General features: G+C 43.3%; 1 protein-coding gene across 1 annotated transcript in view; it reads left to right on the forward strand.

The window, feature by feature from the left end:
• The first annotated feature begins 3,042 nt into the window (after nt 1-3,042).
• Nucleotides 3,043-16,524, forward strand: part of spon1b (spondin 1b) — a 105,000-nt gene continuing 91,518 nt past the window's right edge. Inside the window, exons 1-2 of the mRNA XM_083763933.1 lie at nt 3,043-3,896; nt 5,711-5,817. Coding sequence (XP_083620059.1) covers nt 3,557-3,896; nt 5,711-5,817 — 447 coding nt within the window. The 5' untranslated portion in view covers nt 3,043-3,556. The remainder of the gene's footprint in view (nt 3,897-5,710; nt 5,818-16,524) is intronic.

The raw sequence follows: 16,524 nt of genomic DNA on the forward strand, positions 1-16,524 counted from the left end.
TTTACAGAGCTAGTATAGAGTCAATCCTAAAATACGGTATATCCAGCTGGTTTGGCAATCTAACTGTGAAATACAAGTCTCAAGTAAATAGGCTAGCAAACATGGCTGGGAAGATCATGGGCATGTCCACCCCACCCATCACACCCCAGGCCATCTTTGAACAAGCAGTGGTGAGACAGGCTCGGAATATTGTATCTGACCCCTTGCATGTACTGTACCGAGAGTACGAGCTGATGCCATCCGGTAGGAGGTATAGAACTCCACGATGTGTATATAATAGATTTAAACACTCTTTTGTTCCCCTGTCAACTAAAATGCTCAATCAGGGATTGCCGAATGCACTTTAATGACTATAGTTGCACTTTATCAAGGGAATGTGTGCAATATCTCTTTTTTGTGTATGTGGGTGTTTTATGGTGTTTTTTCTTTTTCGTATGTGAACATGTCTGTTATTTGTATGCAGCTGTGACTCTGTCTCCAAGACAAATTTCTCCCAAGGGAGACAAATAAAGATAACCTTAACCTTAACATCTCACAGTGGATGTCCTCCAATCACCTCAAGCTGAACCCAGACAAGACTGAGCTTCTTCCCAGCTAAGTCCTGCCCTATGCGGGAGCTAACTATCTCCGTAGACAACGCCCTGGTAACGTCTGTCCCAACAGCCAGGAATCTCGGTGTTGTCCTGGACAGTCAGCTCTCGTTCAAAGCTCACATCACAGCTGTCACTCGATCCTGTAGGTTCACACTCTATAACATACGACGAATTAGACCGTTCCTCACCCAGGAATCAGCCCAGCTCCTAATCCAGACAACAGTCTTGTCAAAACTCGACTATTGTAACTCCCTCCTTACTGGTCTACCAGCATGTGCACTTAAGCCTCTCCAGCTGATCCAAAATGCCGCAGCTCGCTTGGTCTTCAACCAGCCATGACATAAAAATGATCACATGTCTCCCCCCTGCTCTGCTCCCTCCACTGGCTCCCGGTCGCTGCCTGCACAGAATACAAAACTCTGATGCTGGCATTCAAAGCAACCAAAGGTATGGCTCCCCCTTATCTTGCAAGTATGATTGAACCCTACAAACCCTCCCGCGCACTCAGATCAGCCAACGCAAGGAAGCTGGAAGTACCCTCACTAAAAACGCCGGGACAACGCTCCACACGTCCCAAACTCTTCTCCCTTCTGGCTCCAAAACTGTGGAATGCACTTCCCATTGCAGTCAGAACTGCAGCATCACTCCCAATCTTCCGCCGTAGTCTGAAAACCCACCTTTTCAGACTCCATCATGGCCCATAGCACTTATCCTACCCCCTTAGATAGCATTTCTGTAGACTTAGATAGCATTTGATACAGACTTATAGCATGTTATGTAGACAGCACTATAATTGCATTGTATATAGTCATAGCACGCCATAGTACATATGTATAGCATAGTAGTATAGATATAGTTTATATGTATAGTCTCATAATATAGATATTCCACTGTTACATTCTTAGCTTACGCATGTTTCATGATAAATGCTTTTTTGTGATGTATTCCCATGCTTTTTGTTCTTGCTTGCTTGTGTGTGTGTGTGTGTGTGTGTGTAACCCTGTGTACACACAGACATCTGGTTAATGTCCTCCACAGACATGATGACATAGCTGATGGATGGCAGAACTAGGCTTGAGGCCAAAAAAGATACATCACCTGATGTATATTAAGAGAGGAAAAATACTTAAACTTCCCTCATGTGTGATTTTTCTTTCATTTCCTTGGCTGACAAATGATTTACATCAAGGGGACATTGTAATATCCTCAAAGTCCATAGACTCGGCTGGCAAACGATTTGCGTCATAAGTGCCCTAAACAAACGTAAAACAATTCCCATATAGACTTGGCTGCCATATGACTTAATCTTCAAAAGCCATGCATTGGAGGGGCTGTCTAGCGCCCCTGCATGGTCGCTGACGTTTACTGGATGTAGGCTACTGTATGTGACCAGTGGCCATCATGAGGACAGTACTATAGTCGTCAGTGTTGTTTAAACGCCTCGCAGTGGCCTTGTGAGCTTGTAGATCAGCTATTTATGCGGCTCCGCCCAATGTTCACCTCGGAATAGGGATGATGTAGGGTTGAAGTGGTTAGTGTAACTCTGAGATCCCCTATAATGGGACTCGAACACGCAACGTGCTGTCAGGCCAAAGCCGATGTGCCTGGACCATTTGGCCAGCGGACGCCCCCAAATCACGATTTTTAAGGGCCGCTAGCCCCTCCTATGACCAGCTTTGTCTGTTTGTGTGAACACAAACACGATGATTTGATTGGTTTACCACCCCATAGCGATGATTTGATTGGATATTGAGGGTAAAAAGTGAGGGCAGAAAAGTGAAGACGTCAAGTGATTGGCCGGAATTACATTTGTTATGATTTGATTGGCTGAGCACAGGATGTGACATTTGCGCCCCTCACTTCACACGAGTGGGATTTTTTTTAAATAGGAGATCTACAAACTCACAACACATCACATTAGGATGTGCTTTAGCTTGTAGATCGGCTGTTTTCAAATAGTCAATGTTTATAGGTTAAACTAATGCCAATTTTGCTGTGGATCCGGAACCAGATCCCATTTTGAGAACCACGTCTGGGTTTGGTTATAGCTATGCAACCATAAAGTAGGTAAACTATAGGCTACAATAGTTATGGCTGTATGTATCGTCCAGCTTTAATTTCTGGGGCTGGGCACATCTGGGCAATCTGATTAGTCAGAAAACTGGTTGTATATTTTATTGAAACCTGAAAAGCACTCTATTCTTGAGAGAACATACATTATTTATACATAATGCCAATTAGTCGTTCCTGTATTAAGCAATTAAATGTTTTCTAGTTCCCATTGTTAATTTGTTAACCTAACCACTGACACCAACGTTACGTGCGTAAAGCGCGCACAGTGCGTGTGGTGGGCGTGTGCGTGTGGTGTGATCGTGTGGAGAAGTAAAATACTGGGCGCGATTTGTGAGAATGATGGTCCCCTGCTGCTGGTTTGACAGACAGACAGACAGACAGAAGCTTCCCCAAGAGCTGCTTCTGCGCTCACAGGAACAGGGGAGAGGGGGGAAATGTCTGTTTTTTGTTAAAAGTCCACAGATGAGCTGCCTCTTTCTTTCGTGACTCCAATTTAGACCTTCCCTTGTCCAACGGAGAGGAAACACCAGTGCCCGAAAAAGTCGAACTTCGTTATTTCCTGAACGCCTGCGCGCCGCTCACAGACACTAATGCATATCAAACATAATTGATAGATTACGGAACAATTTATGGAGCAATTGACAGATTACGGGACACGCTGAGTGAGTGACAGATTAACCGAACAGCATTTATAATTCCGCGTGTACGCCATATTACGGTATGCTTCAAGTTATTTGTACCGCGTGTGCCGTGCTGTGCCGCTGAACTTGAGACGCGCTGCAACTCCGCTCCGCGGTTGCTTCATCTCACCAGAATGGTTCCACTGCTCTTCACCCCGAACTGTCAAGTAACATTAGAAGCCTAGTTTGGTGCGATTAATGTCTCAATGAATGTCTGTTTGGCGTAGATTTGGTCGAGCGTTCATTCTTTCTTCTCCGGCGGGGGGGGGGGGAGTTCTATTTGAATTGATACAGACTCCTCTCGACTCGAGGTTCTACAAAATGGGAATATGTATATATTTACTGCTTTTGCAGTGTTTTGTCTCGAGTTTTGTGGTGTGCAACGCGGTCGCTTTCGTTGAGGAGCCGCCGGCCGGCAGATCATCGGACGGGTACTGCGGTCGTATCCTGCGGGCGCAGACACAGGGGACCCGGAGGGACGGCTACCACGAGTTCAGGCTCCGAGTGGAGGGGGACCCGGAGACCTACCAGCCCGGGAGCACCTACAGGGGTAGGCTAAAGTTACATTTATACTCATAAATCATAAATATACATAAATTGCACACAAAAAAAGAAGAAAGAAACTGGCATGGGGACTTTGTAAAAATGCACTGCACAATGCACAACCTCATTAATGGCATTATGATTATGAAGGATCCCAATAGAAACAAGCCAAGTGCTTTCTTGGGTAATTTTAAATCCTCTGGGCAGAGTCAGACCTTGTATTGAACTTAGCTCTGGTCCATAGCCTTCAGTAGAAGGCAATGGACCAGAGCTAAGTTCCAGAACCGACCAATCAGTTAATTTAACACCGACAGTGTAGGCTACTTTCAGCCTAGCTATTGGGTCTACATTAAATATCACCACCCGTCCATTTGGTAGTGTCTAAACATTATTACTTTGTAGGCTATTTGCACTAGAGTGCTGAGCTGTTGATTATACACATTCATTTATGAAATGTGTTTTAACGTGTGCATGTAGCCTATATGTATGCAAAAATGTTGATAACTGTAACAGCAGCTGAAGGACGTTATCTGTCACCCTGTCTTTATCTTTCGCTCTCTGTTTGTTTGGGTTTCCTCCTCATGATCCCTACAGGGAGGGAGGGGTGTGGCCTTGATAGGAGCCACTTTGTGATACCATTTCTGACCTATATTTCTTCTTCATTTATTCCTCTACTCCTTTAAGTCAGTGGGTGAAGAAGTTGGACTTGAGCTTGAAAACTTTTTCAACTTGAACATCACACATGTACAGTACGTGTTCACGCCCTTCCTGTGGTCAAGTCTTGTTTTAAAAACCCAGTGACAGTGTAACATTTCTTAAGTCCAGTGAGTCGGTGCTGGAGCGATGAGCTTGAAGGAGATTATTAAAATAATATTTCTGCATTGGGGTGTCCAGATTATGAACATGTGACTGTGCATCAATATTTGTGGCTAAATCTATTCAACACAATTTACAATTGACATTGAATATCTGTGAAATAGATGCCTACGGTACCTATACCCTTTACTCCATAAGTCTTTAGTCAGAATGTAATACTATTTAGTAAAATTATACTTTTTTTTTCACTACATGAGCAGCTCTCGGGGTGTGGCATATCAACACTTCATTAAATTCATTTTTTATACTCTTGAGTGAAATCAACACTCAGGAAAATTTACAGCTCTATAGATATAGCAACAGACTTGAGATTTCTTGTCACAGGTTCTGAGTGCCTGTTATAAGAAAGTAATCAAATGGTGTGAATGTCGTGACGCATGGGAATGTCGTCAGAGAGATACAACACAACTGTAATAATAAAATAAATGCAACGCAGGACAGTCAGATACAGAAAAGAGAGATTCTCTGTTTTCTGTATCTGTCCTGTGTTTCATACCTGCGCTACTGCAATGACAATAGAATTTCCCTTGTGGGATAAAGATTTCCTTTTTTTTTCATAGAAGTGTATATTTGTACGTCTTTAAATGTTATGATGAATTGAAAATGGAGGACCCTGGTGTAAACAAATCTTAGTGCTTCTTATGGTTTTATCCTCGTAGCTTTGTTTGACTTATGCTTTCATTTGAAATGTACCCATTTGAAATGTACTACATACTGTGAATTAAAAAATCAATTGCACGCACGCACACACACACACACACACACACACACACACACACACACACACACACACACACACACACACACACACACACAGACACACACAGAGCAGGCCCTGGATCCATAGACTAACCTTTTATTGGACCCACCCTACAGTGTGTGTGCTGAATAATGCAGTGCCATTAATGTAGTAGTAACATTACTGTATATGTCTTCTCCACACAGTGACACTGCTGGCCTCCAGTCCTAACTACTTCAGAGGTTTCACACTCATCTCTCTTAAGGAGGGAAAGGAGGGAACCACAGACGACGACTACGCCGGCCAGTTCCAGGTAGGGAATAATAACAACACAATGGTTGTTACTATTATGGTCACCCTATAAAAGAGGGATGATGTTGGGCATGAGTTTGGTATGGTTCGGGTAAAGATCTGGGTACGGTGTTCCAGCGGGACCTCCATCTTTTCCAGGGAGAGTTAAAGCCCCCCAGAGCAGCTGTCCAACGTTGAAGCCGCCAAACTCTACTGACCAAAGCTGGAACTGCAGACCGATGGTTTTTGCCGAAACACGGAGCACTCACTCGTTAGCACTTCCGCATTTTTAACCACCAAATGTTGGTCAAATCAAAAAAATGCGCAAGTAGAGCGCTCTTCCGGTCCTTCGTCGCCACTTCCATTGAAATGAATGGTGGGGCGGGGCTGTCCGCTATCGCTGTCTTGAGTGTACAGGATTTGATGAGGTCAGGGCAACATATGGAGTGTCATAAGAGGAAGGACGGGTGGGGATGGATCAACATACAGTATGGAATGTCAGAACATCTTCAGATTTAAGGGTTTGAGGTCAGAGTTGCTGGCCGGCTCCGAGTCCATATGCAGATATCGTGGTGGTGACTAACTAACGGATGGACGGACGGGCGGGAGATTGTCATAGTAAATGCGACCTACGGTCACAATTACTGGTGTAGCTTACATTGTGTTCGAGGGATACACCAATTCACCCTTTGTCAGCCTTCTGATTGGTCCCTGACTGACTAATCAGCAGGCTCTTTCTGCCTTGTTCCGCCTTCTTTTTTGGAAAAACCTAAAAACAAACATGATCACCATGCTGCACCTGTGATGTTCCTTTTTACTGACACCAAGTTTAAAATAAGAATTGAGTGCAATTGAGTATCAATACGAAGCAACTGAAAAACATGTTATTTCAATGGTAGTGGATGGAGAGAGAAGATTTTTGTCCAACCACGACACCAACCAATGGTTGCGAAGATTGGCAGAACCACGGGCGGGACTTGACAAAGGGTGAATTATGTATGTTACTTGACCTTTTTCTAATAAAGACAATGCCTTCATTACATTTTTGTGTGGCAGGCACCCATGTCCGTATTAACATACTAAAGCATGTTATCGATATCGCAGTGGAGGGATTGGAGGCACCTTCTCTGAATGAGACTGTTCTGCAGTGCTAAACCCATACTAAAACTAGGTTGCTTACATTTCATGAGTTTTCATTAGTCAGGTTTCACCTGACAAAAAGACCAGGCATGTAAAGATGCATGGTACAGTAGCATTCACCAACATTACAACAAATGCTAACGTTTTGGCCTAATTCATCAGTGCAATGATGAACACATTAATTGTTATCAATAACATATATCCAATGCTCCGAGTGGATATACTCTGTGTACAAGAACGCCAGGCGTGTGGAGTGCGGCTACTTGTTGACAACGGTTTAAAGTTTTTTGTTTTGTTTTTCACTTAATTTTTATTGAAGGAAGAACAGACAAGGTTTAAAGTTATTTAAAGCAGACCGTAAACAAAGTGAAATCCAGTATGGGCTAGGCACGTCTTCCGTTTTCTCTGGTGTGTTCATGAGGTTTTTAATGGGAGAAAAGCTCCACAACCCTCGCAACCCTCCTACCATCTAGAGAGAACCATAACGCAGCAGGGACAGGCTGTGCTTCGAGCAAGAAATAAACCCATTGTAGTGTGTACCCACCTGATATGCAGCAGAGTCGTTTATCTGCCATGTTTTAATGCACACGGGACTCCACTCTGCTGCTTCCTGTAGTCATACAGGGGGTGAAGGAGTTGCTGCTACACAGACAGCTCTGCAGGAGGAAGAAGCTTCCCATAGATAGACTACATAGTTCTGTTGCAAAAAAGAGAAACTATAGTTCTCTCATTTGTTGAGTTCCTCTGGGCTGACACAAACATGACATGTTTCCAACGGATAAGCGCATATTCGCTCCAGTGAAGACAAGCGGAGGAGCGAGCGAGCAAGAGGTGGGTGAGTGGGCTGGTAGGTAGGGGGAGAGTTAGGTAGGCCTATAGGGGGAGAGTTGTAGAAAGGCATGAGAAACGAGAGCGAGTGATATGGAAAGGGAGGAGAGAGGGGAGAGAGAGAGAGAGAGAGAGAGAGGGTAGTAGTAGCTCAGCTCCTACTGCGCTGGAGAGCTCCTGAGGAGAGAGACAGACTTCCTCAATTACCTCCTGCAGTGTAAACAGAATCACACATCTCCTAGCTGTTTCCGCTCCCTGACACTAACCAGATCCTTACCAAGGAGAGACTGTGCAATCCTCTTATGTAGCTAGCAACTTCAAGAGGGCGATGGATTGGAGCATTAGTTTGATTCGATTGGAGAAGTAATGGCTTTACGGAACATGCACCCAATACAGAATGGGCATCAAATGCTAGAGTAATTATTCAACCCATTCATCTTGAAGCTCAGCCTTTGAGCTGCACTTGCTCAGTGTATCAACATATGGAATGTCAGAACAGGTCAGCTCCGTATGGAGTTCTAAGGGTTTGAGGTTTGAGGTCAGATGTACAGTTGCTGGCCAATATTGATGACATCAGGGAACTCCATATATGGGTATTCCCATATATGGGCTTAATATTGATGACATCAATTGATCTCCATCCCTGATGATGTCCTGGGGTGACCAACCAAACAAACAAACAAACAAACAAACAAACAACTTACTGACTGACTGGCCGGAAATTCATGATTTCATAGTAAATGCGACGTGCGGTCGCTATTATAATATATCTTATTATTAAAACAGAATATTTTATCCTGCTACTCTACTTTCTGATCTCTTTACTGCAGTTTATACTCCTTGTGTTTGACTGAACACAGTAACATCCTCAGAGTTCATTTATCCATTTGTAAACGGGTAAAAAGAGCATCTGAGGGAGGAGACTATAAGCGGGATAAAAGAGGAACTATACCAAGTGTACAGCATGTGGAACAACAGGAGGTTGAGCATGTTAACCAGAGGCATGGCCAGAACTGGAAGCTCATCAATGACCGGGTAGCGCTAGTAAAAATCCAGTGTATAATGCTTTGGGAAACGACATGATGGCAATAAAGACCTTACCCCCCCATCAAAGAAAATTGATGGTGGCCCCCACAGTGAATCCTTGTCCCAGGGCCCAGAATTTGGTGCTACACCCCTGCTGCTACACAGCTGGTGTTGATCAACAACAAGCATGTCTGTTTTGTATGAATGCAGTTGAAGGCCATTTTTAGAACATCCACTTTGTCACAGGAACGCAAACCCCCTGGTTTGATTTAACTAATTAATAATAATCCATAACAAACATGTCCGCCCACTCGTCTCCAATGGATTTCCAGTCCCTGTATATCTCAGCGGGCCTCCTTTGAGAACACGCAGTCACATGCAGGCAGACACTTGACTAGTATGGGTTTTAATGAGTTTTCTTTGTGTACTATTAATTACGTACAATCCACAAAGTGTTCTGTATCCCATCCAGGGGGGCAGTCAGACAGATATTTTGTGAAGCCACTAAGGAAATCGGGATTTCCTGAAAGTTCATATAATGGCCTGTTGTGGCGCTGTCATTGGGCCCAAAAAAACCCCATAGCCCCATAGAAGTCCATGTATTTGGGCCCAACTTCAACTAGACTGTATTACCTTAATAAACATGGTCATGAATACTTTCATGGCCAATGGGCCAGCTGGGCCCAAACGGATCTAGAAAGATGGCGATTTACAATCCAAGGACTGACAGGCTTCATTTTACGTTCATGTTAGACCCGGGGAACGCTTTGTCCATATTTTTTACAGTCTATGATCCCATCTCCAAAAAGACTCTAACTGAGGTGTTCGGTATTGAAAGACTGTAGAACACTGTTAGTGTTATGTATCCCATCTCCTGATCTCCCGCATAACACTGATGAGGTGTTATGTCAAACAGAAGGAAAGGTGTTGTGTTATTAACTGGAGTAGGAAAAAAAGGGCAATTTGACCGAAAGTCTCTCTGTGTGATAAGGCTGTACCCTAGCCCTTATTTTAGGACTCGAACTTCGGCAGGAATTTCCGAGTGAACATTCGGACCATTTGTTTTTAATTAATTAAAAAATAACTGTCTCGATCAGAGCGCACAGCACGTCTCCCCCGCTCTTCTCTCGTCCCTTCCAACACACACACACACACACACACACACACACACACACACACACACACACACACACACACACACACACACACACACACACACACACACACACACACACACACACTTTTCTAATTAATTAAAAAAATAACCATTGAGATATCAGCGCGTCTCCCCCGCTCTTTATAAATCTCTCTCGTCTCTCACAACACACACACACACCACGAAAACAGCTGATCTGCGCGTTGCTCGTTAGCTGTTCCTCGTTAATTTGTTCCACCTGTGTATGAATGCGGCTTCAGAAGAAGTGGGCACAGGGAAAAAGCAGATCCTCCGTGACAGTTTTGCTTAACAATGATCAGAGTTCACTCCTTTTGTGATGCTATCATGCTAGAGAGCATATGCTAATATATTATGGCTGCTACTGGTAAGAACAGTTCCCCCTATCAGCGATCATGCTGGCGTGTGTTTGTGTGTGTGTGTGTGTGTGTGTGTGAGAGAGAGAGAGAGATGCGTCAGTCTCCAATCACCAAATGAATGTGCACAGCAGAACAAGGAGAGATTTCTTTAAAAAATCATAACTTCTGACAGGAATGCACTAGAAACGTACTTTTTTTTACACGTTCACATCGCATTCTCGCAGAGATATATTTTCAAGTTAATAAAAAAGGAAAAAAAAAAAAAAAAAAAAAAAAAATATATATATTTTTAAATTAAAATAAAATTAAAAAAACGAATGGTTCAAGCCCATTAATTAAGATTCGAGTGCCAACCCTAACGAGCGAACATTCGAACCTTGAATGTTTGGGGACAGCCTTACTGTGTGATAGGAGGACTTCATGCCGTCACACGAGTCTTAAGAACTGTTGGAATGACTACAGTAGATGTAGACGGACAAAGGAATTAAAATAGTGAGAGCATAAACAAATACAAAAAGAACAATCTGTATACCTAGTTCTTCCTCCCAAGCATTTTTCAAATGCCTAGAGATTAACTTTTTTGACTCGGGTGGACACAGTAAATGTTTATACAAGTTATCTACAGGGAGAAACTCAAAACTGCGCAACATTGATGAGGTGTTCTGTCAAACAGAGGGAAAGGAGTGTAGTTGTGTTACTAACTAGAGTAGGAAAAAAAGGTAAATTTGACTGAAATTCTGTCTGTGTGATAGGTGGACTTGTCACGCGAGTGTTAAAAACTGCGGGAATGCAGTAGTAAGTTGTTCAAATTCTTGATAATTTACCATTGTCCGCTATATTACGTCGTTGAATTCTTCTGCTTTTCTTTAGAATTATTATGGAAAAGAGTAATATTACTCTTCACCCATATGGGTAATGCAGTGATTTTGTTTGCCAGTGACTGATAGTGGATCAACAATAAGTGGCAGCGTTGCTATGTGCATGATATGAGTGACTGCAGGGATTTGACCTAAATGACCTCAATCCATCAAACTCAACATGCATTATCAGAGAGGATTGCGTAATGATATTAACGCAAAATTCAAGGTTGTATTTCCCCCAAAGAATCTTCGTCTGGTTTTGCAGCGTCATGATACTGTAGATCTATACTGTACAGAGGAGCTTGTAGGGTTGGTAAGCTCCAAGTCCTGCTCTCCCCTCGTTTTGGTTTCTGTTTTTCAGTTGTTTCTGGCATGTCTTCTGGAATGTTCCCGCCTGCTGTCTCACTGAGGTGCAAGAAAAAGAAAGAAAAAAATAGAAGACAGCTTTTCACACAATAATTCTAACAGCCATATAGAGAGTTCCTGCTTTATTCTATGTTCACCCTCTATTTCACTCAGCCATATAAGACTTGTGTAATGCCTTATAGGCCTGTGTGTGCACTTGCATGTGTGCGTTCGTGCATACTTAGTGGAGTAGATGTGTGTTTTTCCCAGCCATCGTCTTGCTACTTCGGACTGAGTGGAACATGGGTCATATTTATCTAGGCTAGTGACATGTTATTGCCCAGGGAGACAGAACGAAGCTTGTTTGGTTACCTAGAGTGATGAGCACACATCAGATATTAACTTTTTTAAGGCTATATACTGTAGGGTTCTGAGTTTAGTTGCGGATAAACAAACACAATCAGTTTGAAGTGCCTGAGCTGAAGTCGTTCCGTACTTTTTCAGAGATTCAGACTATTGCATAAGCCCAGCAATGAGAGAGAGAGAGAGAGAGAGAGAGAGATATATATACAGGTGTGTGTGTGTTTATATATATATATATATATATATATATATATATATATATATATATATATATATATATATATACACACACACACACACACATACACTGCTGCCGAGAGGATCTTTAAGGAAAAAGACTGAATGAACACTGTGTGCAGAGCTGAAATGACTGTGACCTTGTGTGCCAATACAACAATAGCTCTCAAACAATACGCAGCCCAATTCCCCATGGTTCCAGCTCCGAGATAAACACCTCAAGATTTAGCACCAATCAAACACAAAAAAGGACATCGCCATCCAATGCTCATTTACTGCTCCTTGTCCTTCATGGACACGTTTATATTCAGACAAGCAATGTGTACTCTACTTTTAGTAGCTATTTGCAGTGTCTTTGTGGTGAAAAAGACAAGAGGATCAGCAATCTAGTTGTGCTAGTGCTTTCAATGTGTAACTTGCATGGTAGACGCATTTTATTGTTGGGAATCTGGGATGAATGTTTCGTGTTTGAGTGTGTGTGATGAAATAATTACGTGGCACTTAAGTGAACTGGATTGAAAGGGCTGAAGAATACAATTAGTTTTGTTCTTACAGTTATGTAATTTGTTCTCTGTCTGTCTGGAGGTCACAGCGCTTTTATCATTGTGGACTGCAAAGTCTGAGCAAGTCGTCAGCACTTTTCATGCTGTTCTATCTGACAATAGCCTAAACAAAAAAGACGGTCTGGAACTAAAGATTTGCGTGTGCACGAACGAACGCAATTCAAATCTAAAAACAATTCAAATCTGTAATCATGAGTAACTATCAGCACTATTTAGTATTCATCACCGGTGTCATTTTCACTTCACTTTGCAGTTGTTCTGTCCCCTGTACCATGTTGATCTGTATTGTACTGTATTGTATTGTGTTTTTGTATGGATATAGGGTGCTTGCACATTATGCACACATGGCATCAACGCATGGTGTTGTGTGCTGGCACACTATACACTCTGTCTTTCTTTTATCTGTATTGTATTGTGTTTTTGTATGGATATAGTGTTGGGTGCTTGCACATACAGGTATGCACACATGGCATCAAAATGGTAAATGGTGCATTTATATAGCGCCTTTATCCAAGGCGCTTTACAGAGATTGTGCATTACATTCACCCATTCACACACACATTCATACACCGATGGCAGCGGAAACCATGCAAGGCACCAACTAGCACATCGGGAGCAATTAGGGGTTCAGTGTCTTGCTCAAGGACACTTCGACAGTAACTCTGGGGGAGCCCGGGTTCGAACTGGCAACCTTACGGTTACCATCCAGGCACTCTACCCCTGAGCCACCGCCGCATGGTGTTGCCACTGTTGTGTGCTGGCACACTATACACTCTGTCTTTCTTTTATCATTCATTTTTTAAGAGCCTGCTCAGGGACTACAGATGAAATTTAGCGTTGGCTAACTCTGGCTAGGTATTTACATTGAGGTGAAAACTGACATGTTGATTAATGAGCTTTGTCCCTGTCAAAAATAAATAAATAAAAAATAAACGCAGGCACACACACACACACACACACACACACACACACACACACACTCACACACACACACACACGCAGTAATACAGTCAGCAACACATAATGAGCTATTTCAATTCATATAAGTACATTCAAAATGTCCTCCTACGGTACTAACAATGATAATTATTATTATTTTTATTTCTTCCAAATTGACAGCCAAAAGGCCTTCGAGAATGAAGGATTCTTTTTAATAGATCCACACAGTTACAGATTATTTTAGGAGGAGGCTTTTTGGAGATGTAATGTAAGGCTACTGTACTCATTGGATGGATGACACAAGCTGTTACCCTTGAGTTTAGTGAGCTCGTGTTTGGTGTGACCAGGGGGGCAGTCAGCCAGATATTTCGTGAAGCCTCATTTGAAATCGGTAGTTCATATAATGGCCTGTTGTGGTGCTGGACTGGACCCAAAAAGCCCCATAGCTCCATAGAGGCCCATGTATTTTGGCCCAACTTCACCTAGACTGTATTACCTTAATAAACATGGTCATGAATACTTTCTTCTTCCAGTCACTAGTTTAAAGTCTCATTTCTAATGTCATAATATTCTTTTTGGAAAATGATGGTCCCATTAATTAAAATAATGACCATAAAGTCGCGTATGTTCTGAGGGGCGTGGCTACCGTTACCGTCTATGATCGGGATTCCCCTCCCACTCAAGAGTCTTCTCCTCCCACTCGAGTCAAAATAAAAACCAACGGAGAAGAAGGGGGGAAGTCCCGCCTCGTTGTCTGGGCAGCCAATGGCCAGCTGGACCCAAACGGAGCCAGCCAATGGCCAGCTGGTCCAAAACGGATCTAGAAAGATGGCGATTTACATGCAAGGGATTTCAGGCTTCATTTTACGTTCACGTTAGACCCGGGGAACGCTTTGTCCATATTTTTTACAGTCTATGGGTGTGACCCACGCATTCATGAAACACAGGATAAGATGTACAGTATGTATTTCCTTTGTGCAAGCACACATGACTCATGATGACGGTGTCGTCATGGTGATGAGTGGATACAAAGCAGTCTTTTCATCTACTATGACAACGTATTTTTTATTGACTACCTTTTTTCACTCACAAAAAACGAAATAAAATCGAATTGATAATCTAATTCAGGCCCCGGACCACAGGAACCATGTAATGATGTGAGGGAATTATGGAAAGAGAGAGACAGATCGAGGCCTCTGAGTACAGCAGAACTAGGCTCAGGGGTAGAGTGGCCGGTAGAACAGCCGGATGGGAACCACAAGGTTCCCAGTTCGATCCCGGGCTCCCCCAGCGTTGGTGTCGAAGTGTCCTTGAGCAAGATGCACAACCCCTAATCTAATTGCTCCCGAGGTCGGTTCCTTGCATGGTTTCCTCTGCCGTCGGGTGACATGTACGAATGTGTGTGTGTGTGTGTGTGAATGGGTGAATGTGATGCACAATCTATATAAACTATCTATGTATAGCGCTTTGGATAAAAGTGCACCATTTACCATTTATAGCTGTGGACCTGTGGTATATTGTATGCGCATAATGACTCCATTTGCCATTATTAATATAATATATATAATAATATAATATAATTCCTTCAACAAACAAAAACTAGCATCAGTAGTGTTCCCTTGGTTCTTGGAAGCTGTTTCAGCCTTTAACACTATACACCCTCCCCTAAGGCAGCCAGCTACAGGGGGATCAGACCTGAGCTTGCGTCCCATGCCCAATTAGTCATGAGAGTCGCCTTGATGTTGAAGGGCATCCCGCGGGTCTATGCAAGGGCGTCCTTTTCTCTGAGTGAAGCCTGAGCTTCTTTGGGTTTTGGTCTGCCTCCGGTGCGGCTTTGATGGCTGAGCGCTGATTCTGCCCTCCGACTCCCCCAGGTCTGCACCTGGTGGTAGATCTTGCCCCCCCATCTACACCCCACCTCAACTGGGCAGACCTCAACTGCAAAGTTTTTATATGATGTAATAAGGTGGCCCCGAGATCTCAGCAGTGATCTAAAGTGATGATCTATAGCTTTGATTGATACAATTGATAGATTGCTCAGGGAAAATAGTTTTTGCCTCCTACTCGGAGGCTTCTACCAAGACAAGAGATTTCTCTGACTTTATGAGTTACGTGCGTCTTCAAATGTTGACGTGACATTTCAATCTGTCTGTCGGTATACGTGCGTTCGTCAGAAAAAGTTTCAATTCCGCACTTGGGTCCCAGAGGTTTCGCTGCTGGGTAACTAGTTGGGTCGTTTATGGCAGTTCCTTGACCGCGGAGAGCAAAGGTCTGTTTCTCAATGGATTTGTCATCTAGGAGGGTTATTAAACATTATTATGTATTCCTTTTTTTTTTTTTTTTTAAGATATTTTTTTGCGGCTTACGCCTTTTATTGATTTTTGAAGGGACAGACAGTAGGCTGACAGGAAACGGGAGAGAGAGATGGAGGATGACATGCAGTAAAGGCCGTGTCGGGCTCGGGAGTCGAACCCGCGGCACACTGCGACTGGATTACCAGTCAGGTGCCCAGACCGTTACGCCACGGCCTGGGCCATGTATTCCTTTTTTAATACACCCCGGCCAAATTTGTTTAATAACCCTCCTAGATGACAAATCCATTGAGAAACGGACCTTTGCTCTCCGCGGTCACGGAACGGCCATAAACCACCTAACTAAACGACTTCGCATATAAATACAAAGCTGCAATGTATGTGCTGCCTGCCTGCACGCACACACACGCACGCACGCACGCACACACACACACACACACACACACACACACACATTATTCTAATTGTTGATTTTCTCCAGAGATCTTTACTCTGTCCATCTCCCCCTCCCTCTTTCTGTCGTCGTGTGTGCTTTTGCATTTGCTTTAGCAGACATCTGTGTTTACCATCTCCGCTGACAAAG

This window comes from Protomyctophum parallelum (assembly GCF_964188405.1).
Source record: "Protomyctophum parallelum genome assembly, chromosome: 4".
NCBI classification, from domain to species: Eukaryota; Metazoa; Chordata; class Actinopteri; order Myctophiformes; family Myctophidae; genus Protomyctophum; species Protomyctophum parallelum.